The 26879-nt window shown below is 38.4% G+C and overlaps 3 protein-coding genes across 5 annotated transcripts; 2 read left to right on the forward strand and 1 right to left on the reverse strand.

The window, feature by feature from the left end:
• The first annotated feature begins 249 nt into the window (after positions 1-249).
• On the forward strand, positions 250-13145 carry LOC133867335 (uncharacterized). Of its 3 annotated transcripts, XM_062304064.1 has the most exons (6): positions 250-504; positions 603-768; positions 2206-2419; positions 3437-3903; positions 12561-12684; positions 12851-13145. In XM_062304064.1, the coding sequence occupies exons 1-5, from the start codon at positions 429-431 to the stop codon at positions 12670-12672; spliced, it is 1035 nt and encodes a 344-aa protein (XP_062160048.1). In that variant the 5' UTR covers positions 250-428; the 3' UTR covers positions 12673-12684; positions 12851-13145. The 3 variants fall into 3 exon arrangements, with proteins under 3 accessions (XP_062160048.1, XP_062160047.1, XP_062160049.1); XM_062304063.1 differs by lacking the exon at positions 12851-13145 and having other exon boundaries at positions 12561-12802; XM_062304065.1 differs by lacking the exons at positions 250-504; positions 12851-13145 and having other exon boundaries at positions 621-748; positions 12561-12802.
• A 5939-nt stretch (positions 13146-19084) lies between these two features.
• On the reverse strand, positions 19085-20934 carry LOC133867330 (probable xyloglucan galactosyltransferase GT17). The gene has a single exon (XM_062304056.1). It carries the CDS (start codon positions 20628-20630, stop codon positions 19224-19226), a length of 1407 nt encoding a protein of 468 aa, XP_062160040.1. The 5' UTR covers positions 20631-20934; the 3' UTR covers positions 19085-19223.
• Positions 20935-25829: 4895 nt separating this feature from the next.
• On the forward strand, positions 25830-26590 carry LOC133866156 (uncharacterized). Its single transcript, XM_062302705.1, has 2 exons — positions 25830-26361; positions 26556-26590. The coding sequence occupies exons 1-2, from the start codon at positions 25830-25832 to the stop codon at positions 26588-26590; spliced, it is 567 nt and encodes a 188-aa protein (XP_062158689.1).
• The last annotated feature ends 289 nt before the right edge of the window (positions 26591-26879 follow it).

Here is a 26879-nt window from a genome sequence, read left to right on the forward strand (position 1 = left end):
TAAATTTGGAAGAAAAAATTAAAATTAAAAAATGAAAAAATGATTTTTTTTTTTAAAACAAAATTAAAAAAACGAAAAGAAAACGATTTTATTATAAATAATAAAAAAATGAAAAAAATTATATATATATAAACTAAAAAAAAAAGAAAAAAAGAAAAACCGGTTTTTTATTTTTATTTTTTCGATTTTTTAATTTTTTTTTAGTTTATAGTTTATAGTTTATAGTTTATCGTCAACCGGTCCGCCCAATTCCCCTTCCATCATATTCAAATCAGGGCCGTTAAAACCCTAAAACCCTCTCCTTCTTTTCTCTTCAAATGACCTTCACGCTCTCTCCCTCTCTCTGAGCATTGAAATTTCTAACGCTCTCCCTATGAAGCACACACAGAGAAGATGCTTGTGGGCTACGGATTGAAACGGCGGATATAATGGGGAAGACGCACATGATGATAGCAAGAGGAGGCTACGCCCACACCTTTTGCTCCAAATTCTACAGCCAATCCGGTGACTTTCACCGCCTCTCTCTTCTTCATCATTTTCATTTTCTTATATTATTTGTTTTTCATCTTATTTATCTGTATATCTATCCGTTGCTCTTGTAGGTTGTAGTGTGATAAAGAAAGTTGCTGTCGGTTCAAATACTCACTGGCGTGGAAAATCGTATGCGGCATCTGTTCCTTCTTCCGACGTACCAAGCGATGCCCAGAGAAGACGCAACAGGGTCTCCAAAGCCGAGCGCCAAGCTATGGTCCAATCTTTTGTTAACAAGTATTTCTTTTATTCTGTTTTCAGTAGCTCTGTGACCTTGCAATTGCTTTTGTATATTCTGTTTGATTGGCCAATGGGTTCCTAGGAGTTCCTTTCAAATGGTACTTGGGTTTTACGAAGGTTACGCGTATTGTTTGTGACGACTCTAGAAAGCTTTTGAGAAGACAACCGCTTGAAATGGTTGAGTTTGTGTTTCGGTTGTGGGAGAAACTGGGTAGATTTTTGTTTAAAAAGAAAATATTAGAGCACAGTGAATTTTTTGATGTGTCTTCGAGACACTATCAAAAAGAAGATGATAATTCAAAGATTCAATTATACTGAAGAAAGTTGAAGCTTAGACATGGTTTGGTTTATTGAGTGAATAACTTTGGGAGTGATTTTAACGGCAGAAGCTATCCGGAAAGTTATTCCCGCCCTCTTAATATAGAGCGTTTGGAGAGAAAGGAACCGTCAGATCTTTGAGGATAGTGAGTCCTATGGGCTACTTCTTAAATCTTCCTTCCTGACATCTCTTCTGGATTGGGCCCTTACTCATGTTTCAAACTTCTCTTCAGGGAATTTGGTAGATCTGATTTGTTTTCTAGTTTGTAACAGCAGCTAGTTCTTGGTGCTCTTGTTTCTCTTGTGTAGCAGCTAGTTCTTTGGTGCTCTTGCTTTCTTGTATACTCTTCATATACGAGGATTTTCTCTTTCTTCAATAAAAGTTATTATTATTCATCAGGGAAGAAAAACTTAAAAAAACTATGGGAGTGATTTTAATAGTGGACGAATCTATTCTCTGGCATTGCATGTGTAAGAGGAGTGTTGAGAGTACAACCCCTCTTGCTTCATTTTGATGTTGCTAGAGAGATGCGGGTGCTTGTTTTTTTTATGTTATTTGGTAATGGGTGATGACTGCAACAGTTTGGAGGTGTTGGAATGCTGGAGAGGCTTTTTCGGGTAACAAAACGCATAGGAGCTATGTGATTCAAGAGTGCATTTCTGCTGTGCCTTATTTGGTGTCTCTGGTGTGAGCATAACAGTTGGATGTTTTAGATGGTTGAGCTTCCATGCACAACATCAAGTTGGTGTTCCGGATTGCACCTTTCATGGATTTCTCTGGTGGTTTGCTATCCACATTTCGAGTTTCTATTTTTCCAGATTTTAGAAGTTAGCTCTTCTAGTTCATTTATATAATTCCCATGTATGTTTCCATTCTTTCTTCCATAAATTTCTTATTAAAAAGTTACAATATTAGTGACGATAAGAATACTAGTGATAAATATGATAACATGATAGCAGTGATGATGATGGTGACATCATTGTTTGCTACGCTCAGTAGAAGTAAAGCATTTTCTATGGATTCTGAGCTCTGAATTAGTAGCACTGAGTGACTTATATTTTTCATGAGTTCACAAGTATGGATTAAATGAAGTGATTGTCATCATGATTTTGCAGGTATAGAGAGATGAATGCGGGAAAGTTCCCAACTGCTACTGCTGCTAAAAAACAACTGGGTGGCTCTTATTATATTATGAAAAAGATCATTCAGGAGCTAGAATACAATTCTAAAATCCCTCCGTTAGATAGCAGGAAGAGAAGTCCATTAACAGAAGCAAAGGATGGCGAGTCAGTATTGCCTTATGGGGCTGAGAACAACTTTTTTGAAGAGGTTGTAAAGCCCACAACTCCTCTAAGTAATTACATTGTGTTAGTTTAATTATATAAGATAGTATGTGGGAAATGGAAATACAATTCATATCCAATGAGGTAGGGAGATTGATGGTTATATCAGACCTACCAGTAGACCTTTAGAATCTGAAGTTTAATGCTCAATACATAATATTTCTAGTCATCAAGGCAACCTTCTGATGGTATACAGATGGCTTATTACAATTAATTTTGGATTGTTTAGGTGCCAAATGTATTAAAATAACAGTAATTCTTTCAGTATCATATGTTGCAAGGCAGCCGACAAAGAATGGTCTCACCATTTTTTTTTAGATGCCCAATACAAATGATGCATGTTGGACCTACTAGCACACCTTCAGATTCAGATGCAATGCTGAATATGTAATATTCCTAGGCATCAAGGCAATCTCTCTGATGGTATTTAGATGGCTTATCATAATTAATTTTGGCTGCTTTGGATTTCAAATATGTTAAAAATTCAAAAAATGCTTTTAGTATCATACTGCAAAGCAGCTGATCAAGAACGGTCTTACCATGTGTTTGTAGATGCCCAATATCTAATTAGCATAGAGTTGTGACAAGCATGAAATGCTTTCCTAGCTCAGACTTCAATAAACAAGTTGCCATATATGCAGCCTTTCAAAATTTTCGCTGTCATCAATCTGGAATCTATGATTAAAGTTCCTTTTGCGTTGCTGCCAAATGTATCGTTTTTTTAATAATCCATGAAATAATGCGTATCCAAGCAACTCCTAGGAGATGCTAGATGGGATTATTTGCCAAGATATGTTCCATAGAATTCATATAAATTGATGCTTTTTAGAACTTCCTCTGGTTCTTATATGAATTTTATCATACGAAATGGTATCTTATTCCTATCCTGATTGTGCCTGATATCTTAATTTTCAGAGCGACAACTCAAACTGAACCGTTATCTTTAATTTTATGCAAGATATGCTCTTCTGTTAGCTTATAGTCATCTCTTATTTTCTTCCAGGGTAGTCACTCTGATCTTGCTGCAACACAAAATCATATGCTAAAAGAAGAAACTGAGGATGTTTCTCATCCATGTCTTGAAATATCTGAGAATGTTAATGCTGAAGAAGTTTCTCCTTCATGTTTTAAGAAACCAGAGGATGATAAAGAGGAAGCTCTGCACAATGATTTTGATTTTGTTCCAGCTGAAAGTCAACTACCAAAAGAAGAAACTGAAGGTGTTTCTCATCCATATCTTGAAATATCAGGGAATGTTAAAAAAAGGGAAGCTCAGGCTGATCATTTGGGCTTTGCTACTACTGAAGATTGTCAGCTGGTTGAGGAAACTAAGAAAGTTCTGCCTCCATGTCTTGAAAATGCAGAGGGTAAAAAAGAGCAAGCCGTCTATGAGGACCTGCCAAATGCTGATGGTCTCAAGACTAAAGTGGAGCAATATAAAGGGTCCATTGAAGTAGACAAAGTTGCAGAGTAAGTTTTTTTTTTTTTTTTTTTCCTTCTCTCTCTCTCAAAATTGTCATCATCGTCACCATTATCAGTAGAAATTCTAATTTGTATTTTTGTTGTGCCAATTGTAATGTCAGTAGTACTTGCATTAGTAAACTATTGGCTGTATTAGTGTGCTTTATCACTGGGTTAGGTGCTGCCTACACAAATAGCTACATGATAGAAAAGGAGACATTCATTGTCATTTTGTCTGAAAACTTAGAATTTATTATTAATCGATTAAATTCTGGTTGGCTTCTATCTCACACATAAAGAAAAATAAAATGAGGTCAACCTGATTATATTTGTAGCAACATAGGTTCTGAAACTGCTCGTTTTGATGGACTCCTAATCAACACATTATGGTTTACTGTGCACTTGTTTTAGTCCCTATATGCAATGCACTACTTACTTGACTGTGCTTTATTTTTGTCTAACTATTATATATTAGTGAAAAATCAAATTATTTTTGTCCTCGCTAGGAGTGGTCGGCCAACTCTCTGTTTTCGAAAAGAAAAATCGCTTTTCTTAATTTTTTATTTTGGGTAAATTGTAATTTAAAATAACTGTACCATTTTGCATGTACAATTGATACATGATGTGTCAAATAAGAGCCATGTGACATTAATTGATTAGTTTGAGGTGGCATACTATTAATTAATGGGACGGTAGGTTGATGGAGTGACTTATTTGCAAGTAGAAGAAAACCTAAGGATCTAATTGTTGAAATCGGAAACCTAGGATTAAATTGAAATCACATGAAAACCAAGGGACTAATACCTCTGTGTCTCTGTCTTTGTGTGTGTGAAAATTACACTTTATCCCCCTCCCCCAAGCTACTACCCCAATTTCACTTGCACTTTCAAACTGCAACTCGGATCCATAAACTACTACAATATTTTGAGGTGCCCTCTCCGTCACATCTCACCATTATTTTGCTGATGATTTACCCCTATTTTGGGCGGAAATGCACCATTTGAGTATGAGTATGATTAACAAAAGGGAAAAAAAAAATGAAGAGAAGAGAGGAGACTATACGTGGTGGGGGTGTGCTGTCTCCTCCTCCTACCCCCCTGCATTCTGCTGGCCCAAAAGAATAGAGGAGACTACACACGGTGGGGGGTGTGCTGTCTCCTCCCCCTACTTCACTGATTGCCCCTGCCCCCCTGCATTGTGCTGGCCTAAAAGAAGATCAAGGGAAAGAGAGGAGAAAGAAGAGAGAATAGGAGAGAAAGAGAATAGAAAAAGAAGAAATGCAGAAAAACTCAGATCCGACAGTTTTAGGCCGATTTGACCCCAACCGTCAGTTAGTCAGTTTCCTCTGGCCATAGTACTGCCTTAAACTGCCCTTACACCCGGGAAACAAAAAACCATCACCACCACTGAACCACTGATGACCCACCACAAAACCCGGTTGAACCAAAAACCAACCACCAAATCACCGAAGTAGTAGTTTGGGTCCTTTGGGAGGTGTACTGTAATTTACCCTATATAAATTTATTTATATCTATTTTTTTATTTATGCATAAAATACACACAAACACATTTAAGTCCATTCATAAGAATTTAAAGACAAATTGGATGTTGTTTGATACTTATTGCTATAGTGATTTCAGCTTGTTAATTTTATGTACCACTTGGTTGAAAGTGCTCCAATTGGATGTTTTCTTTTTGAATCTGTCACAAAGGTTGAGCTCTCTCAATCACTTGAGCTGGTTGATAGGGATGAACAAATAGAGGGGTAGAACACAAATACTCTTTGGTTATAGATTTTAACATTAACCCTAGTAGGGATTGGTTTTTGTTTTGCTTTTGGCTTGTTTTTCCTTTCCAAATTTTGTACCCTCCCCTTCTTATACATGTAAACAATGTAGGCAACGCTGGGTGGGTTGGATTTTTATATGTTGGAAAACTTTACTTATAACCCTTGATTTTTCTTCACTTTTGCAATTAAGTACTCAAACTTTAAAAAGTGTCAATTTAAGGTATTCATCTTACAATTTTCTTTTTCAGTTTCAACCATTCTTTAGAATTTTCTGTTAAATCCTGTCAAAAAATTTTAAAATACCCTTTTTTTTTTTTTTTTAAGGATTTAGGTGTTGGTCAAAATTTAACAGAATTTGCAAAATTATCTATACTTGAATCTTTGAAAATTTCTATAACTTTTTTATTTTTTTAAAAAAAACAGGGGTATTTTGGAAAATTTGATAGGATTTAACGAAAAATTCTAATGGAGGGTTGAAATTGAAAAAAATTGAAAGATGAATACCCTAAATTAAGACTTTTTAAAGTTTGAGTACTTAATTGCAAAAGTGATGAAATATTAGGGGTTATAAGTGAAGTTTTCTCTAACATTTTTTATATGATAGAATCAGCAAAGCTTCTGTATTTTTGTCCTGCATTTAGAACATAGAAAATGGGTTACTCTAGACATAATACAATTCATATTAGTTGTTTTAGTTATTTTTTCTTCTTCCAATTTCCATTTTTTTGGGACATCCAAGTATGTTTTCCATGAAGGGGTCATCCACTACTTCATTGTCACGGTCAACAAGAATATTTGGGCATTTACTGAGGCACCCATTGAACTCACAAGTAAAACTTACCCAGATCTTGAATTGAATCAAATCTTTCAAGCAAACAAACCCATAAAAATATCAGGAAGAGAGTCAGATTTTGGGTCACCCAAATGAAGTACAAGAGCAAAACGAAGATAAAATTACAAGTCATTACTCATTAAAATTTGAGAATTTGGAAGAAACAAAATCAGTCATGAATCGATTTTAAAACTCAATGGGGTATTCTGATGGAAAACAACCCCTGCCACGTGCGGCCACCATCACCCTTTACCTTGCAAAGCATCCAAACTGAAAAATTGTTTGACCCCAGTTGTAATAATTCAGATTATCAAACAAATTTGTTATTAAAACAAACACCACAGTTAATATCACCACAATCCACCAAAACTTAAAATTAAATCAACATAGGGATTTGGTGACGAAGTGAAGGCCTTTTAAAGAACACTTTTTAAAGTAAAACCACTCCGGTGGTAGCCAACACCAAAGGTATCCACTATAGAAGATTTAGGTTACAAATTGATCAACTTACAAAACCTTTGTAGCTTAAAACTCAATGTGCAACCCGACAAACGACTTGTTCATTTCTCACCGCAGTGGCTCTAGAATTTTTTTTGATAAGTAAGAATTCATTAAAAAGCGCAGAGAGGCACAACCCTAGTACACATGAAGTATACAAAAGAGCCCCTAATTAGAGGACCGAAATGAACAAGTAAAAAATCAGCGTACGGCATACTACCCAAGCTATGCGCCGACACCCAAAGATATAACATATTAAGCACATTTCTACAAAGAGCCCCAACCTGAACTTCCACATCCTCAAAAAGCCTAGAATTTCTCTCACGCCACAAGCCCCACAAAACACAAAGAGGAACTTGCTTCCAAATACGGTGAACAGGACCACGACCCAGCAAAGTGCCCCAAGCACTCAATAAATCCAAGACACTACTAGGCATAACCCACTCCACCCCAAACAAACTATAAAAGAAACTCCAAACAACTCGAGCCACGTCACAATGGAGAAGAAGGTGATCAACAGATTCACCATGCTTTTTACACATAACACACCACTCAACCACCACAATACCAGGCCTTCGTAAGTTGTCATGAGTTAAAATCTTTCCTAAAGCTGCAGTCCATACAAAGAACGCAACCCGCTTCGGAGCTTCAACATGCCATATACCCTTCCAAGGAAAAGAAGCCGCCTCGTGACAAACTAAAGCTTTATAGAAAGTCTTCACTTCAAAATTCCTCTTCTTGGAAAGAATCCACACCGCCCTATCAACCTCCCCATGCCGAACCCGAGTAGAGTATAACTGTTCGAAGAAGGACATCACCATCTCCAACTCCCAATCCTGAGCATTGTTTGCTACAATCCTCCTCTAGAATTTCTGGCCTTCTTCTACAAGGATCACCTTCACGAACAAACCTTGTTTGCTACAACCCAAAACTCTGGTGGCTGAAGGTTGTGTAGTTTAATGAGAATCAAGGAGAGATTTGTGTTTCAATATAGGATAGGAAGGGCTCAAAGGTCGTATATAGATGTGAAGAAAACTGAAGTTTAAGGAGCAAGTCAGTGAAAAAACAAAACTGACTATCGAACAAGAACTAGGGTTTCACAAAAATCGCATAGTGGCGATCGAGGCTATATGTGAAACTTGTGAAACACTTCAATTCAGCTTTGTTCAAAGAAGGTTCGATCATCCCTTCGATCTAGCCTTTATATAACTTGAACCTTAAAGTCTTGAATCGTGAATGCAATTAAGGCATTTTGGAACTCAAATTTAAAATGTCTTAATGACCTCGTTTGATCCCCACTTTCATCATGCTTGTGAACGAGACGTTTGGATTTGGAAATTAAACTATCTCGTTCAAATGCAATACAATCGAGGTTTTGATCAAGCAATTCTATTCAATCTTAACCAAGTCTTGAACCACATTTTAAAACCGACATCAACCCTAAACCTAAGCTTGCAACTCAACAAGTTTTGACACTTAATTAGCCAACACTAAAAACCTAACATAAACCTCATCCATCAGTTCCACTATCCACATCGTTCCACTAGAACAACACATGCTATAACCTCAAAATTATTTTAGAGCAATGAATCATGCAAAAAGATGTGATGACTATGATGATCATCTTCGTGTCCCATATGTTCTCTTTCCCTCTCAAATGGGTCAATGAGGCCAGAAAAATGGGATGTGAAGGTTTTGTTTCATCCTGCATTGACAAGATAACAAAACTGATCACCCTCCATGGGTTTTGTGTATTTAGCTGGAGTGAGATTTAAAATATTTGAGGTTGTGTACAATCTGATGTGCAGCACCAAGTGCAAGATAGCACTATCCCCTCACACGCCTCAATCTTTTTCACTACCCCCCTATCTCACATCAGCAGAATACCACCGAACGCCCCGCTAGAAGGAAGATAGTACCAATCGAGAAACTGGCACCCCCACAAGCTTCTCACAAAATTGCTAGAAATAAGCTCCAATTTAGTTTATTGCAAGCATATAATGTTTGCCTTCTATTGCATTAAGATATTATGATTTCAACCGCTTGCCACCTTGATTCAGCCCTCGAACGTTCCAAGAAATCAACTTGGGATTCATGTACAACCTCTTTGAATCCTCCCCCTGTTCCTACCGCGAGAAGTATTGCCATTGTGAGCGTCATAGTTGATGGAGTTGAATAGACTATTAAGTTCTCTCACACCTTTTTTTTCCCACTTTTGAACGGGAGCCCGCACCCTGAGCATCATTACTTGCTATTATATCTATAAACAAAGTTGATAATCTTCCTTCAAAACCATCGCAAGAAAGGCTCACAAAGAGACTAAATTCCTCTACTAACTGCATAACCCAATTTGAAGATCGCATCCCAACCTTCCTCTTAAACTTAGCTGGTGGACAGCATGCCAAGGGGTTGGCTACGCCTTCGCGAACAACTCCATCTCCAAATCATCTTGATTATCAAAGACAACATAAGAAACAAGACAATTCCCATCATTTCTCCCTTTTACAGAGAGAGAGGAGAACACAACCAAGGAGGAGGATTTAGACCCCAACACACCCCCGAAGCCCAGAGAATAACAGATTAGAGGAGGCTCGTTGGGATAGCTACTGTAGGAAGGAGGTAACCCCATCCCTCACCCACCACAAGGAGCGGCACAGAGAAAGGATAGCTAACCTTGATAAGAGAAGACCTTGCCGCGCCACAGAGCCCACTTGGACCCCCCCCCCCCCCCCCTCTCTTCTCTCTTAAAAGAGACCAAGGCCATCGAAGGCTCCAGGAAAGAAGCCATCCCCTCCAATCCAAGACCGTCGGGAACGAAGAGGAGAAAGGGCGTTGGGAACAGTGGTGCAACTCCCCACGATCACCAGCAATCGAGACATGGTGGCTACACCACCGGCAGAAGACGAAGGCACTTGCGTCTGAGCCTAGGGGAGTCACCTCCAGAGAAGAACTCGAGGCTTCTGGGTCGCCAGGTTGACCCGCGCCCGAGCCCAGAGAAGGCTTCTGAAGAAAGAGACCCAAAAACTCCTTGGGATTGGGCCGAGGTTCATTAAAGCCCAAAGAAGCCTCCTTTGGATGGGGGCTCGAGACAACCGTGGGTTTGAACACGAATTTTGGCCGGTTTACGGTGAAGACCAATGGGGCTTCCCCTTTTGGGTCACGGGCTGGCGTCGATGAAACTGGGTCCAAAAGAAAACCCTTAGTCTTCTTGGACTTGGGTCGGGGATCTCTGAAGCCCGGAGAAGCATTCTCTTTCGAATCACGGGTCCTAGACTTTGGCAGAGAAACAGAAGCCTTGCCGGTTGGGTTAAGCCCTCAACCCAATAGTCCACCCTCAAACAAAGCCAAACTCGATAGACAAAAAACAATTTCCTCTTAAAGCCTCATCAATGTCTTTCTCAGGTTGAGCAAATCGAAACTATCACCAAAATAAGCCTTACAATCTGTAACCCCTAGGTCCTTGACAAACGTCACCCTTCCCAATGTTGCAGAGGAAACATATGGCTGAGGACCACAATTCAACACTGGTACTGCCTTCACCAGAGCTGCTACCTTCACCGTAGCTGTCTTCGTCGGAGAACGAAGACGTAACGCCAGAACCATAGGAACCTTCGCCTTAGCATGAGAACCCTTCATTGGAGGCGAAATGGTCATCGTCGTTGGCTTCTGGCCGCCTTTGCATGCCTCTAAACTACCTTCGTCCTGGCTACCTCTGGAGAAGCTTTCAACCACCTTGGCACCCTTGCTAATGACAAAGAAGAAGGTCCAAAAGGCTCCTCCAGCGCTGGTAGAGACGACGCCAAGATCTCTGCGTAGCACCTCATGTTATTCGATTTTGTCTCGACCTTTGGGTCTTTCGGTGCATGAAGCTACTTGGTATAACCGACCTGCCCAGCTTGGAGAAGGTTATCAGCCAAACGGAGCTCCAGAGCGAAACGATCCCAACCTTAACCGTACCTCCCTTTCGGCACTAATATGGAACCACTTCTTCTCCTACCCTTGAATTCTTCTACTATTAGAAAATAGCCATGTCTGTTGGAGCACTATTGTGCAAGGATCTGGGGGTAGCCAGATAAGGAATGGTTCTAGAAAACTCTTGAATCTTGCACCATTACCAGGTGCAATCTTTTAGATTTTAGATTGCAATTTTTTAGGAGTTGCTTTGGTATACTATCTATATTTGGAGCACTTTTTTGTTTTAAATAAAGTGATTGTTTGCTTACGGAAAAAAAAATATTTAACCACATTTCGTCATGCCCTTGCAAAGGCCAAATAATTGAAATCATGTTATGTTGATTGTACTGTACATAGCATTTGGTCTGGGTAGGGGTGGCAATCTCAACTCTAGCTTTGTGGTCTGCTTGGCTTTGAGATTTTCCTGCACCAGACATTGAACTGTTACGACCTGAATTTTTTAGACCTGGTGTGGGACATGCATGACGCTTGTCAAGTGCAGCACAAACTGGCTTTGTTGTTTTAGAGTTTAACATGCATAAATCTTTATGTTGTATGAGTTTAAAATATAGAAATATTTTTTCTTAACATGTTCTCCCTCCGCCCAACAATTTATGAAAGTTTGCAAATGGCATGTCTTTTAATGAAACTCACTCTTGCTAAAATGCCCTTAAGATGGACTAAGAAGGTGAGTTCAAATTTAAAGGAAATGTGGGAAGTTAGATGGATTACTTTTTTTGTAGACTTTTGTCTATTTTGTCATTGCTCAAAAAGCAAAGTGGATCATCTATTTTGGGAGGAAGGAGTGAGTATAAATGTTCTTTTTAAGTATATATTATTACCTGTCAAAAGCAAATATTTTCTTTAAGTACATTGGAATATCATTTTTGAAAACTTTCACCTATTTTTGGACAACTCAAAAAGGAAAGACCATCATGTATTGTAGGTGGAAGGTGTATAAATCTTATTAGGAGAACATTATTACTTGTCAAAAACAGATCTAATAACTTCCATTTTGAACTACCTTAAGTTGGGTTGTTTGGTTGTATGAATTGCGTTTTGATTTGGACCAACTTAATTTGCATATCTTTCATTGTCCAACTCTGTAGGGCATTTTTGTCCATAGGGTTTGTATTGTTAATCCTTGTAGAATCCTACCTGTGGTAGTTGTTGGATAATAATTGCTTGTCCAGTAATTCCACGGGTGTAAATATGCATGGCATACATGAATTGGTTCTGGGCATGTGTCTTTGTTCAAGAAGGATGTGATGAGTTTTACATAAGTGGCCTAAAGGATATGAACTGCAGAAGAAATTTAGTTCAAGTGACCCGCCAATGTTGCTGCCCTGGACATGTCCTATATCCTAGTTGCTATGGGTTAACTCAATCTGGAACAATTGCAGAAGTACACAGTTGGAACCCTGATATGTTAGTCGTATCTGGAATAGAATAGCTTATGTCTGTCATTGACCTGCCTTAAATTTCATTTTTCACTTGAATCATATTGTATCGAGATTATTATTCTGTTCCTGTATTTTTCACTTGTACCATTTATGTTGGATTTTGAGGTAATTCGCAATTTTCCATGTCCAGAGATACTTCTAGTAGGCAGACAAATGATGCAGAAGTTCCAGAGAAATCATCTCTGTGGGGAAATGTGAAGTCATTTGCAGAAGGCATCATCCGCATCTGGAGAAAAATGTAAATGTTTGTCTAGGTAATGCTTGGAACTCTTAGAATCTTTTGTCAGGAAAGTGATGATGTATCTGAGATTAATATGAGATGTGATAGCTCGCTTCTATTATACCTATCTTCCACTTGGGGTTTCATAATCACTTGTCAATATTTCCCTCCATTTACAGAAGCTAATAGTCTGTCTACAGGTGCTTACTTCGAAGGCTTCAGGTGGTTAGCTCAATTGTTTAGTGTGGACGTTGAAAACATGATCATCAATTCCATTTAACTCGTGAATGTGAAAAGAAAAAAACATAGAGAGAACAAAAAATAGAGAGACCGTATGAGAATTTGGTTGCAGGTAGTAGAGTTTGTGCCCATTGCGATGATCACACATTGAGTAATGTTATATACTAACATTTTTATGCCACAAATATCATACAATGCTGATGTGGCAGGACTGGTTTTTTCTTTTAATGAGGATTCATGGAAGGGTTGGTTGAAGCTGTCAAGCATTGTGAGATAAAAATATAGTTTTTACCATTACTCTCAGGTATTATCTTATTTTGAAATAGAGATGACTATTAGATATTTCTACTGTGCTACAATTGAACTGGAAGCAGAGTAGAATAAAATGTGATTTAATTTCTTTTTGTAAAATGTGTGCTATATATTGCGTGATGGAAATGGAATTTGGCAGGTGAGATCTGACAATGTTTGATTTTCACGGAAAAATAGTACAAGAAGCAGTGGAAACTTTACCTGGATATAGAATCCTTTTTTCTATTCTATTGGTTTATATATATATATATATATATATATATATATATATATATATATATATATATATATATATATATATATATATATATAAAACAAGGAGAACATTATATGCAATCAATTAGACGTGGTACCGTGCTAATGTACAGGTAAACTCCGAACACTTGGAGCAGCCGTAAGTCGTGAGTACTTTTGGTGTGGGGACTTGAATTAGGGTCTCTCAGCCTGACCTAGTCGAAAATGGATCCTCCCATTTTCAAATGAAATGGAAAAGAGCCGATTAGTTTTATAAAATAAGAGGCAAAATTGTCCAAAAGATTGAAATGACAATTGTACATCTTGTTTTATAGCTAACGGGCTCTTCATTTCAAATGAAGAGGATTCTATTCCGGCAAGGTCCATCCATACTTAAAAGAGAAGTTTTACTATTTTTTTTTTGTATGGGGGGGGGGGGGGGGAGGGGGGTTGTGATTTGAATAGATGACGGTAAGGAATTATGACAGTGATCTACCGTCATCATGACAGTGATCGCTTTTCTTACTTGGGCGCCTGAAGATTGGTGTAGCCTGTTATTTAATCAATGTAGGCGTAATGGTAACTGTAATAGCTTATCCAAACTAAAAAGGGTAACTATGATGGCAGGGAAACGGTAAGGAATGAAATTAACTATTAATCTAGTTTTAAAAGCCGCTTCCCATAATGTGTTTGGAAGCGATATGTTAGGATGCTTATGCTTCAGCTGTATACATTACTGTACTTTTATTTGACACCTATTGTAATGATAACAGCTCGCCTTGCTGTGACTTTTTTTTTAATTTCAAAACTTGTCGCGAAAAAAGAGCCTATTGTTTTCTCTTATGTGCTACCTTTGTGTTTCTTGTAGAGAGGACCAGATCATTTTTTGACCTATTTTCAACTAGTTGTTTATATGTTTTGCAATTTAATTTTCCTTGTGGGTTTGTTGTCCGGAAGATTACCCATTTTTTGGTATTTTAATCCGAGAAATGCTATGGGTACTTAAACTTTTACAAAGGGAAGCTTACAAACTGACATGAAACCTCGTGATAGGCTCCACATCAACTTATTATTAAAATAAGTTAAAATAAATTTTAGTACATAGACAAAAATATCCTTTCATCTATGTTGAACCCACTTCGCCAGAAATCATCATACCGCCGGCCACCACGACTCCGACCCCGACCACTGGAAACCCAGCACCCTGACCCACTGGAAAACCCAGCATCCCAGATAATTCGGGCTCGACCACGACCCCGACCATGCTTCTGGTCGGTGAAGGGCTAGATCCTGGCCAGCCGGCTGGGGATGGGCCGGATCCAGGACAGACGGCAGGGAACGATCAGATGACGCCACTCGAGTGTATGGTTGGCGCTTGAGGAGAGAACGATCGGCCATCCTTACATGGGTTCGGAAATGTGATTCTTTGCAGTTTGGCCATGCTTCTTCAGTGAGGGGACAACGGCCGGCGAGAGGGGAGACTTCTGTGAGTGGAGAACGGCCGGTCATCCTTACATGGGTTCGGAAATGGGTTTGGAAATGTGATTTTCTACAGTTTGGCCATGCTTCTTCAGTGAGGGGAGAACGGCCAGCAAGAGGGGTGAGTGCCGGAGAGAGGTTTTGGGCTAGTGAAGGGAAGGGCATTTTTGTCTTTGTCTAAACACCACGTCAATTTGTAAGCTTCTCTTTGTAAAAGTGTACGTAACCCTAGCATTTTCCTTTTAATCATTGTACTCCTCTCCTTGTTGAGAAATAAAAAAGTCTGATAATCTCAACGGAAGCCCATTGGATAGAACTATGAGACTTTAAATATGATGTGTGTGCATGGGGCGCGTCGTAGAATGCAACCTCATGATCATCCATTTGTTGGAAAGCCCAAAAAGCTCGTTTTGAGCGCTATTTTATACATTAAAAAAGCTTAAAAAACATATATTTTCTTATGTGAATGAACTATCTTTCCATTTAAATACTTTTTCCATTTTTGTGCCTGAGATGCTCAATTGGCTAAAATTGAACTATATTTTTAATTTCTTCATATTTTTTTTTTAAAGAGTAATGCTATTTAGTATATTGTTATATGACTGTCATACAACTGAAATAATGTGGCAATGAAAATCAGCATTTAGATCAACAAATAACTTATAAAAAAAAAAGAAAAAAAAAATCAAAGATTGATTTTTATTGTGACGGTACCCTAATTGTATGGTGGTCGTATAATAATTTGCTAAATATCTGCTCTTTTACATTTTACCTATAAAAAAAAATTTGCTAAATAACATTTTTCTTTCTTTCTAAATACGAGTTTAATTTTCATCAATAATTACTAGAGTTGAAATAGACCTGATAAACTTTTTTTATTACAAGTTTTAACTTAATAAGCCGTCTAATAAGAAACTGTTCACCCAAAGAAAAAAGAACAGAAAAAAAAAACCTTAAATGTAACTACGTGCACCCAAAGTAATGAAGAAGCTCTCTCTCATTCTTTTCTCTTTGTAATAGCTGTCCACCTCTTTGTAAGGCTCTCCTCCGCCTCGTCCAATTGTTCAGATGGAGGAGGGATGGCGTTTTTTCCCTACCTCATTTTCCTCCTCATCTTTTCTCTTTTTGTTTTACACCTTTTTTATTGGTTTAGCAGCTTCGCCGGCTCCTCCTCCACTACCGTTCATCTCCCTCCTTCACCGCAATTCGTTTGGTTTTGGCCTCCTTTAGCTGCTCTCAGTCTCGACTCCGCTCCATTTTTGAAGTTTTTGGATTTGAATTTTTCAAAATCCAATTTATAAACTTTAGGAAGATCCACCCTCAGGCGTGCCACTTAACATTGCTCATGGGCCTCTCCGCTTCCCACCACCACTAGCCACGTTTTGTATAGCCAATACGAGCCAGCACGTGTCCCACACTGCATATGATGCCTGTGTTTCTCCCATCTGCCGTTGGAGCCGGTTTCCTATGGTGGTCTCTTGCCTCCCAGCCTCCCCTACCAACGCATGGTCTTCACACGCCGGCCTACAACCGTGTGCACGCCCCATCCTCCGCTCTGTCCTCCGCCGGTGTTATTGTCCCGTGAATTTTTTTTCCCAGTTTTTCAACTTTTCCCTGTATTTTTGGTAAGATCAAAATAAGGGGTCGAAGGTGGTGATTGCGATCCGTGGTTAAGTGTGGAGGGCAAAATGAAATAGTTATGTGGAAAGAGAGTGATAAGCTCTTTTTCATTTATTTTTTTAGTTCTTTCTCACAAGTGGTCATCAAATTTGAACTGCATGATGAAATTTGGATGACGTGTCTTATTTTGGACCGTTAAAGATAGAGAATAGGAAGAAAGTAAATGGGAGTAAGTTAAAGCCCATTAAAGACAAAACAAGCTTTTATTACATTATCACAAAGATCAAATATATACACGTGGCATAAATAGTAGATAAAATCACACTTAAGCCATATTGCACTCACGAAAATATCATTGATCAATTACTGAACCCCCTTAAATATAATTACACAAGTTTAAAAAGGTATACAAAAAATAATCTTGGTTTTTGTTGAAGCAGTTGTCACGCTTGACAGTTGGTAGTATGGGACCCTACAAAATAGGTAAATGACCAGTGGTGGAGCGCCGCACAGAAGAATGACGACGACACTTCTTTCGATGTTTAAGTCAATAAAAATAAGATAGTCGAGTTATATGAAAGTAAGATAAACTATGGTGATTGGTAGGAGTAAGGAAAAGATTGAATACCTTGAGCTATGTTCACTATTAGCTTTATAGCCAACCTTCCCTCCTAGGGTTTCTTGGGCGATGACTCGTGCCTGAATTTTGGCCGTGGTCGAAGCGAGGGAGGATCTTTTGGCTCTTTCTATTTTGTGCAAATTCTTCATTTTCGGGACCTCTTGATTTTGCCTTCTATCCACGATTCTTCCTAATTTGGGCCCATTTCTTTCCATGGATGGGCCTCCACTCTATGACTCCCAGTGGGCTTAATTTGTTTGGTTCGGGGCTTCCTGGGCCCTCTTGATGGGCCTCCATTTCAGTAGTTCTTCATTCTCTTTGACTACTAGTGTGACCCAATGAGAATTAAGTGGGGCTTTCATTTCAATAGTCTCTCATTTCCTTACACCACTAACGTGGCCAAATGAGAATTAAGTATGGCCTCCGTAATAGTAATCCCCTATTCCCTTAGGGTACTAACGTGGCCCAATGAAAATTAAGTTGGACCTCCATCCAGTCTTAATTAATTAAAACTTTGAGTTCGTCTATATATATATATTTTTCCTTAGCAGTCATGGACATGTTATAAAATATGGATGAATCATAAATAGTTAAAATTAGGCTTGGCAATTTGGGTTGTCATGTCAACCCATTTAATTAATTTGGTAAAAAATGTGTAATTATCGCGTCATAAATATGTTATAAACGAGTTGATGTGTCATAAACGGGTCATAAACGTGTCATAAACAGGTTGGTGGATCATAAACGTGTCATAAACAGGTTGATGGGTCATAAACGGGTTACAGCCTAAACCCAAACCCTCTATATTCGTATCGTGTTCGTGTCGGATTCGCGGGTTGTGTCAAAATTGCCAAGCCTAGTTAAAATGTTTCCTCATATTTTAAAAGTACGTACACGTGGTATCTATGTCCTGTGATCTTTTCGAATTTGGTGTAAATTTCAACTTTTGATTCTTCTTAAGGGAAAGAGAACACAAAACAAAACTTGAAGAAAAGAAAAGAAAAAATGTTAGTAAAGAGGGTTACTAATAAATGTTAAACTTAACATTTGATAAAAGAGATTGTTATTAAATGGTAGTTTTTGTGGATTTTATAAAAAATTTAGAGAAAAACTAAATATAAAGAGCTAATTGTGAGTGCTCTAAAAAAAATAAATAAATAGGGTTTTGTTTATTGATGTGTTTTGAAGAGTTCGGTTTTTTTTTTTTTTTTTAATATTCGATTTGAAAAAGTGGAATGATATGAGATAAAGATAAAAATCATTTTTTGTGTTTTTATAAGTGTTTTGATATCTGAGTTATTTATTAATGAAAAATGCTATAAATCATTTTCTAATCCATCTTCTACTCATCTCATTTTTAAATTTATTATTGGTCGGATTTGAAACTTGGTTGTATGGAGATGGTTAGGGAATGAATGTCATATCTCTTTATTAATATTTTTATTTTGAAAAAAGAAAACAAAAATTTTAGCAGTCTCCCAAAATATACTAGTACCTACAAGATTCTTTGTTGGCCGGCATTGATGGACTACAAATTGGCCATGTAAATATATAGGTGTGAGAATTTGTGTTTACGTGCTGGATTTGGGTTGTGTCGAGACATGTTTATAATATTATTATATATGTCAACTTTAACCCGACACATTTAATTAAACATGCATATTAAACTTCTCAACCTTAATCCTCTAATTTTATATTGTGCTCGTGTCGGGTTTGCGAGTTATGTCAAAAATTACTGCCATTATGTAGTGTGTCGAATTCAAGGGTGTCGAAGCATGGGTATTAATCTATATAAGTCAACTCTAATCCAACTTATATATTTAATTAAACGAGTCAGATTTCTCAATCATAACCTTTCGTGCCAAATTAGTGAGTTATATAAAAAATTATCAGACCTAGTAAATATGCTGGATATATATGTTTGAAGCCATTAGGAGAAGACAAGTAACATTTTAAAGATTAATTGTATCAATCAATACAATAAATTTACAAATGAATACACACATCCTTGGAATCTTGTTTGTTTCCTTCCGGTGGGGTAACAATACTACTTTAGATGAACAAAATGTTCATTTACGTGCATTTATTGCCAACACTTGCTTGGACAACGCAGCCAGTGCAACATCGACCGCATCTTTGAACCCGACGTCGCTCGCGTTCGGGTGCGCATACGTGAGTCTTGGGATCGCATCTACAACCCTCTCCCGCATTCTCCGCGCTTTCTCTCTCGGAATCTTCAGCAACTCCTCCTCTATCCTCTCGCTTCCGCTCCCCTTCTCGTCTATGTACACCGAGTACGTGCTCGGATCTTCCGGCAAGAACCACGCATACTGTGTATAAGACGTGTGCCGCGAAAAGAACACCGGTATACATCCGGCGAGCACCGCGTCGAACGTCGACCGCCGCGTGAAGGAGTCGCCGGGAGCCTGCAGACAGAACTGCGACCGTTTCATGACGCTCAGCACCCGGCTCGGCTCATGGCACTCGCTGGCGCCACTACCGCATTTCACTAGCTTGCACCGACTCGACTCGGCGCATTGAGCCATAATTTTTTCCCTGATGGCCGCCTTTTCCAGACCCTTCCGCGGGCCACCGATGAAAGACCACAGGTGGGGCCGCTCGGAGTGCCTCATCTTGTTCTGCCACGTCGTCATCTCGTCCCGCGTGGACGGGTGGAAATAGGACGGGTAGGGAATGCCGTGTTGGCTTGAGCCCTTCCAAGGATTTCTCTCCACAGTCAGCACCGACATGTTACGCACAGCTGGTAGGTTGAGGAGGCTGTTTGCTCCGAAGTCGGGCCCACTGTCGGTCCTCATGAAATCCCATGCGGTCCTCCCCAGTGCCAAGAAGTGGTCCTTTCCGTGGCGCTTTTGCCACCAGGGCTGACCTTGGAGATAGTCCGCTAATCGGACGGCCAAGGCGTCGCGCGCTTCTAGATTGGACTCGCGGAACTTGCTGGAAGCGTGGAGGCCGCCGTAAAAGGGGACGTAGAACAAGTCTGCGCGGGTGGGATCGCGCGTACGACACGGGTGGTTCTCGACACGCGCGTGGAAGATCATCTCAGCTATGAACTGGTGGGTGACGAACCAAGAGGCGGCGGAGCCCATGTTTGGACGAGGCTGGCCGAGACCGCGGTTGGCCACGTGGGGGCACATGTCGGTGTACACGTTGAGATGGTGGCAATCCTCGACAAGGCCCACGTTGAACTCGGCCGGCAATGAATACACGTAGAAGGCCGCCACGCTTCCGTCGCACGTGGGAATTGCGGCTAATGATTTTGTGTCAGTGACATGGCTTGCGGGTGGGAACCAACAGAGGAGCAGAAGCAACCAAGCAAAGAGAAAGACAAAAAGGAAGACAAAATTGCAATTCAACCTGATGGGAGTGACGTTGAAGATGAAGAAGCATGGGGCTTCTTTGTTTTTGGATTGTTTGTCTCTCCCTGGCCATGGAGTTGCCTGCTTTCTGAACAACATATTGTTACATAGAGAGAGAGAGAGAGAGAGAGAGAGAGAGGAAAATGGCCGGCCGGCGAGGAAAAGAGAGAGACTTTATTGCGTTATGGGTGTGGGAGCAACATGCAGCGATTAAATTTGATGAATCAGCTAGCTAGTGACAAAATCTCAACCGTTGAGCCGGTAAGACATTCATGACGGGGGAAAAGTCAAGAAGAGAGGAAAATGGCCGGCCGGTGAGGAAAAGAGAGAGACTTTATTGCGTTATGGGTGTGGGAGCAACATGCAGCGATTAAATTTGATGAATCAGCTAGTGACAAAATCTCAACCGTTGAGCCGGTAAGACATTCATGATGGGGGAAAAGTCAAGAAGGGACGGCTTGAATGAGACAAAAGGGGCAGCTTCTAAAGCACATGGAGTCCTTACGTGTCACAATCTAGCTTGTTGCAAAATCGCGCATAAATTAATGATTGACAACAACTAGCATAATTTAACGAAAGAGAGAAAAACGTACAAAAAATAAAAAAAAACATATACATGAATGAGAGGCAACTTTTCTTTCTAAAGCGAATAAGAATAATCTTCCAACCTTAAGGTGCCGACAAAGAGACATGCAAGTTTTTTAAAACGATAAAACAATAACCCTACCCTACTTTCGTTTTGCATAAAATAAAGGGAAAAAAAAAAAAAAATTTGCTTGACATGCAGGCCTTTGTTTTTACCAGATCGATCACATCAATTGTTTTTTTTACTTGTTATCAAATTTATCATTCAGGTCTATATGTTTGTTAATTAAGTTTCTAACAGCCACAGCACACCCACACTTGTCTTATTTAATAAAAATATGTTAAATATAAAACATACACAAAAAAGAAGATATATATATATATATAACCCATAAGTACTGGTATGGCAAGAGCCACAACGTACGTACGGCCACCTTCAACCGCCACTTGCGACCACCAATTTAATTCAACCACTGTCGGATGGAATAGATCACTGTCTCCATTAATTCCTCCGCCCAACACCACAAGATCTTATGAACTGGAAATCTCGTTGGGTATTTGGGTGTTCTTAATTTTATTTCTTTTTCTATTTGTATTTCATGGTATTTTGTATTGGGTGGTAGGTTTGAGAGGGAAAAAATAAAACAAAGTGCAGTATGTTTTGGGCAATATTGGTGTCCAAAGATTGAAGATGTCTAAGGCAAAATGGCCGGCGTGAATTTGGGATCGAGATTAGGGCTAGTACTGCTGCATGCTTCACCTTAATGAAGGCCATATGTCAAAGCCATTATATACTCGTCGACTACCTTAATTGGCGCTTAATGCTTATCTAGGAAGAATGATTCATTTATCAAGTTAGTAGGGTTTTGGGCTTAAGATCTAGGGTTTTCAACTTTTCATCACTATTAATCTATTTGGTTTTTTTTTTTCTTCTTATTTATTTATTATTTTTTAATGATGTGTCGTTTTTTATTGGAGGATGTAAGTTAATAAGAATTAAAACCTTATTAGTGAGTAAATCGATCAAATTTGAACATTAAGATTCTAAGAAGTGATCTAATTAACAGAAAGTCATACCTAATCAACCTACAAAAGCATTTTTCCTTAAAAAAATAAAACATAACATAGAAGCAAGAGGAACAGACAACATTTTCCTTTTGACTGATTTTTTCTTTCTTTGGAATCGTTTTTTTATTTTTTATTTTTTTTAGTACTTTGTGGGTCAAAGGACAAAGGAGAGAGAGACGGATCATTCTTTATAAAAGCCAACGCTAACCTACCCCAGTACTCCCTTCGGTTGCAAAACCACCAACTCTAGCTAGCTGCCTACCCCGTTTGGCCGTTTGGCCGGGTCCTCTTCTTATATATATATATATATATATATATATATGAATCTTCCTAATTATGGGCATGATCTTTACAATTAATCGAAAATTCACCTGATTAAATTTTTTGGTTATTTATGCAATTCTGCTAAAGGAGCCTTTAAAAAAAGAAAAAAAAAGAAAAAAGAAAAAATTGGGTTCAGGGGCTATATAGCTTATAAGTTAGGGATAAAGTTTACATGAACATAATTTTTTTCTGAAATTGCTATGTTTCTTCAATGATTAATTAGTTACATTTTTTAAGTGCATATTTTTCTTGTCTTTCTTTCCATTCTTCTTTTCTTTTTCTTTATTTTTTTTTATTTAGTTAAAAAATGAAGCAGGAACTACAAATTGAAGCACCATGGTAATTAAAGCATATTTCTTATTTTGAACACCGCAAGTCCTCTACTAATTAATATTCTACTTCACCAAATTCTCTTGCCATAATTTGTGAGCTCTCATTTATTATGTCTCACTTCAATAAGTTCGCTCATCATTTCAAAAACGAAGAAAAATATTTGTAATTTAGCATTGTTAACATAAAAATGACACTAATCTTACGATACTATTAATAAACGGCATAAAACGGAGATGTTAGCATTGTTTTTCTAAAACAACACTACAAAATATGATGCTAATTGAAAGAATTGAGTATGTGATGGATTGACATTTGTATTTATAAGAAGATTGGTTTACAAGTATTATCTCTGCTAGAGAGTTTAAACTAAGATAAGATACATTTGAATTTCAAAACTATTAATCTATGTTAACTGAATACATACAAAAGATATGTTAACTGAATACAAACAGAAGACCTTTATCTAAAGTTTGAATCTCTTGATAATCTTTTTATCTTTTGTAATATATTATTCATTTTTTGTTGTGGCATTTATATCACATTTACGGTGTTTGCTATGTTTATTATTTTTTAAGAGTAATGATTCACTACCACCTAAATATACAACTTTTTACCACCTTGCCTATGTGGCAAGGTGGTCCCCTACCTTAATTTATTTTTAAAAAATAAAAAAATTCAAAAAGTAGTGGGGGACCACCTTGCCACATAGGCAAGGTGGTAAAAAGTTGTATATTTAGGTGGTAGTGAATCATTACTCATTTTTTAATAAACATATACAGTATTATGATTATTTCTATTAATTTAGATTACCGTAAATATGAAATCGGTTAATTGATTTCAAAAGTCAATTAACAATATTGTTTCCTTGATGGAAGGAAACAATACGGTGTTTACCATTTAAGGGTCCCTAACCTAGCCTATAAATAGAGTGTCTGTGTACACCATCAGTACAGCCATCAAGCAATAGGCATAGGTTAGAAGACACCTTATAATTTTATTCTTAGAAGTTCTTGAGAAGTGCTTGAGCAACAATGGCCGGAGGTATGCCTAAAACTGTTCTATTTTATTTCCGCTGTGCATGTTAGGTTAAAATAATTGATCATATTATTTCTATCATGTGGTATCAGAGCCAGCCTCTGTGCCGTGTTGCTTAGCGTATAGTTTTGCTATGCATTATCAATAATGAATTCAATATATTTTATATGTTGTTGTTCATTATTTTTTATAATATTGTTTACGCACTATTGCAATATTTTGTTCTGGATTGCAATATTGTTTAAGCATTACAGGTTACTGTGATAGAAACCCATCAATCTATGCCAATTACCCTTTTGCCCTTGATTGTGAAAAGCCATGAAGTTTGATATAGAGATGTTATATTTACTGTTTTTCCCCTGTGAAACCCATAGATATCTGCCCTTGTCGACAGAGCTACAGTGGAGGATCACCCACCGTCGCCGTGCATCGCCAGTAGTCGGCAACCCAAGGGTCGCCGACAACGCTGCCAGCAGTGACCGAAAAGCCGTTGCTCCTCCAGTAATCGGCGACCCTTGGGTCGCCGAGAGCACTACGAGCAGCGGCCGAAAGGCCGCTGCTCCTCCAGCAATCGGCGACCCTTATGGGTCGCCGACAACGTTGCAAGCAGCGGCCTTTTGGCCGCTGCTTCTCCAGCAAACAGCGACCCTTATGGGCCGTCGGGCTCGTCACAGCGGCGGCCTATCTTGGCCGCCGCATCAGGAGTGAAGGGTGGCGGCGGCAGGGGTGGCGGCTAGGGTTTCTAGGGTTTCAACCCAATAGAACATGACGGGTCGGGTTATCAAATCGGGTAGGGTTCAAAACCCAACCCGACATCAAGTGGGCTGACCCGTGGGCTGATCCAGACGGGTCAGCCCAATCCAGAACTAGGCCTATTCAATAAAAAAAAAAAAAGAAAAAAGAAAAAAAAAAAAGGGCCTTATGGGGTTTAGAGCTTGGGTTCACTAAGTGTAAAGGGCCTATGGCCATATACTAAACCATTAGGCTATAAGCTTATTATGCTTTCTTAATGCAATTTATTTAGCTTGAAGTTTAAATTATTGTGTATTGAAATAATTTTTTTATTTAATACATAATTGTATATTTGTCTTTTATATAAATTGATTGATGCCTAGACCTAAGGGATCATTAGCACAACCTAATATGTTAGTGTGGGTTTATTGCGCTATCTAAGAATGCAATGTCGGGGAAAGTTCTGGCAAGGAAAATCTTGGGATTTAAGTGTGTCCGGTGTGACCCCCCTCACTTTCCTAGGAGCTCATCTGCTTGCACCTTGGAGAATACTATTTACCTCATTTACGTGTTGGTTTGTCTTATTCCTAGGGTCATTTGTGGGCATCTATAAAGTCATTAGATGTTAATGAAGTCGCAATTATTATGATAATTTTGGAGAGCCACAGCATCCAAAATTTAGAATAATAATTGCATCAAGCCCATACATATGAACTTCATATAGAAAAAATTAACATCGTGTTGTAATTAATTTATAAATTTAATTACTTATCCTCATAGGGAAGGTTTTTATTTTTATGACTTAATTAGAATAAGATAACAAATTTGATATTAGAAGAAAATTTTCTCTTAGGCCCACAGGTACGGAGGATTTTGCTTACTAATATTTAAATTTGGTTTTAGTCTTATTAATAAAGAGTAAATTTCATGCGTGATGCAACCTTTGCCCACAGGTAGGTTGAAATTTACTATTTAAATTAGCATTGGCTGATTTAAATTAAAGTCACTTCATAGCACTTAAGTAGTTTTTGTTTTTCCCTGGTTCTTGCAGCTATACCTGCTGGATTATTTGACGGTACTTTTCATGTTCCGAAACTTAATGACAATAATTTTACTGAATGGAAAGAGAACTTGCTCTTTACATTAGGGTGTTTGAAATTAGACTTGGCACTCCGGACGGATGAACCACCCGCTTTAACGGCTACCAGTACTGCACTAGAGATGGCTAAACATGAAAGGTGGGAGCGATCCAATCGCCTTAGCTTAATGTTTATGCAATCTCACATTGCCAAAGGCATTTGGGGTTCTATCCCTGAATGTTCTAAGGCTAAAGAATTTTTGAAAGCCGTTGAAGCACAGTTTGTGAGTTCAACTAAAGCCATGGCCAGCACTCTAATGAAGAGACTATCAAGTCAAGCTTTCGATAGTTCCAAAGGTGTGCGTGAGCACATCATGGAAATGAGGGATATAGCAGCTCAATTAAAGTCCCTTGAGGTTGAGATTTCCGAATCCTTCTTGGTCCATTTGGTTCTCAACTCTCTTCCTCCTCAGTATGGTCCCTTTAAGATTTCATACAACACACATAAGGATAACTGGTCAATTAATGAACTCTTGACCATGTGTCTTCAAAAGGAAGAGAGATTGAAACACGAGAAACCAGAAAGTGCTCACTTGGTTGCTCGTGCTAAAGCAAAGACTAAGAAAGGCAAGGCTGCCCACCACTCTAAGAAAGGAAACAAGATGTCATTCAAAGGCAATAAGGATGCTTGTTTCTTTTGCAAGAAGGAGGGGCACATGAAGAAAGAATGCCAGAAATACATTAAATGGCTGGAAAAGAAAGGTAATCTCATCTCTTTTGTATGTCATGAATCTTTTTTTGTTGAGGCTCCTTGCAATACATGGTGGATTGATTCTGGTTCTACAATCCACATTGTGAATACATTGCAGGGATTTCTCAAAACAAGGAAGCCGATAAGAAGTGAGCAACGTGTTTACTCAGGAAATAAATTGTTCTCACCGGTCGTAGCAGTTAGGACTTACAGACTTATTTTGAAAACTGGATATGTACTAGACCTTGAGAATGTTTTTTTATATTCCATCATTTTCTAGAAATTTAATTTCTATTTCAAAACTTGATGTATTTGGATATGGTTTTTGGTTTATTAACTCAATTTTAAGTATTTTTAGAAATAATAATTTTGTTGGTGGTGGAATAAAATTTGATGGTCTATACAAACTTTCTTTAGATCCCAACTTTGAGAACAGTTATTT

This window comes from Alnus glutinosa, chromosome 4, assembly GCF_958979055.1.
Source record: "Alnus glutinosa chromosome 4, dhAlnGlut1.1, whole genome shotgun sequence".
Classification (NCBI taxonomy): Eukaryota; Viridiplantae; Streptophyta; class Magnoliopsida; order Fagales; family Betulaceae; genus Alnus; species Alnus glutinosa.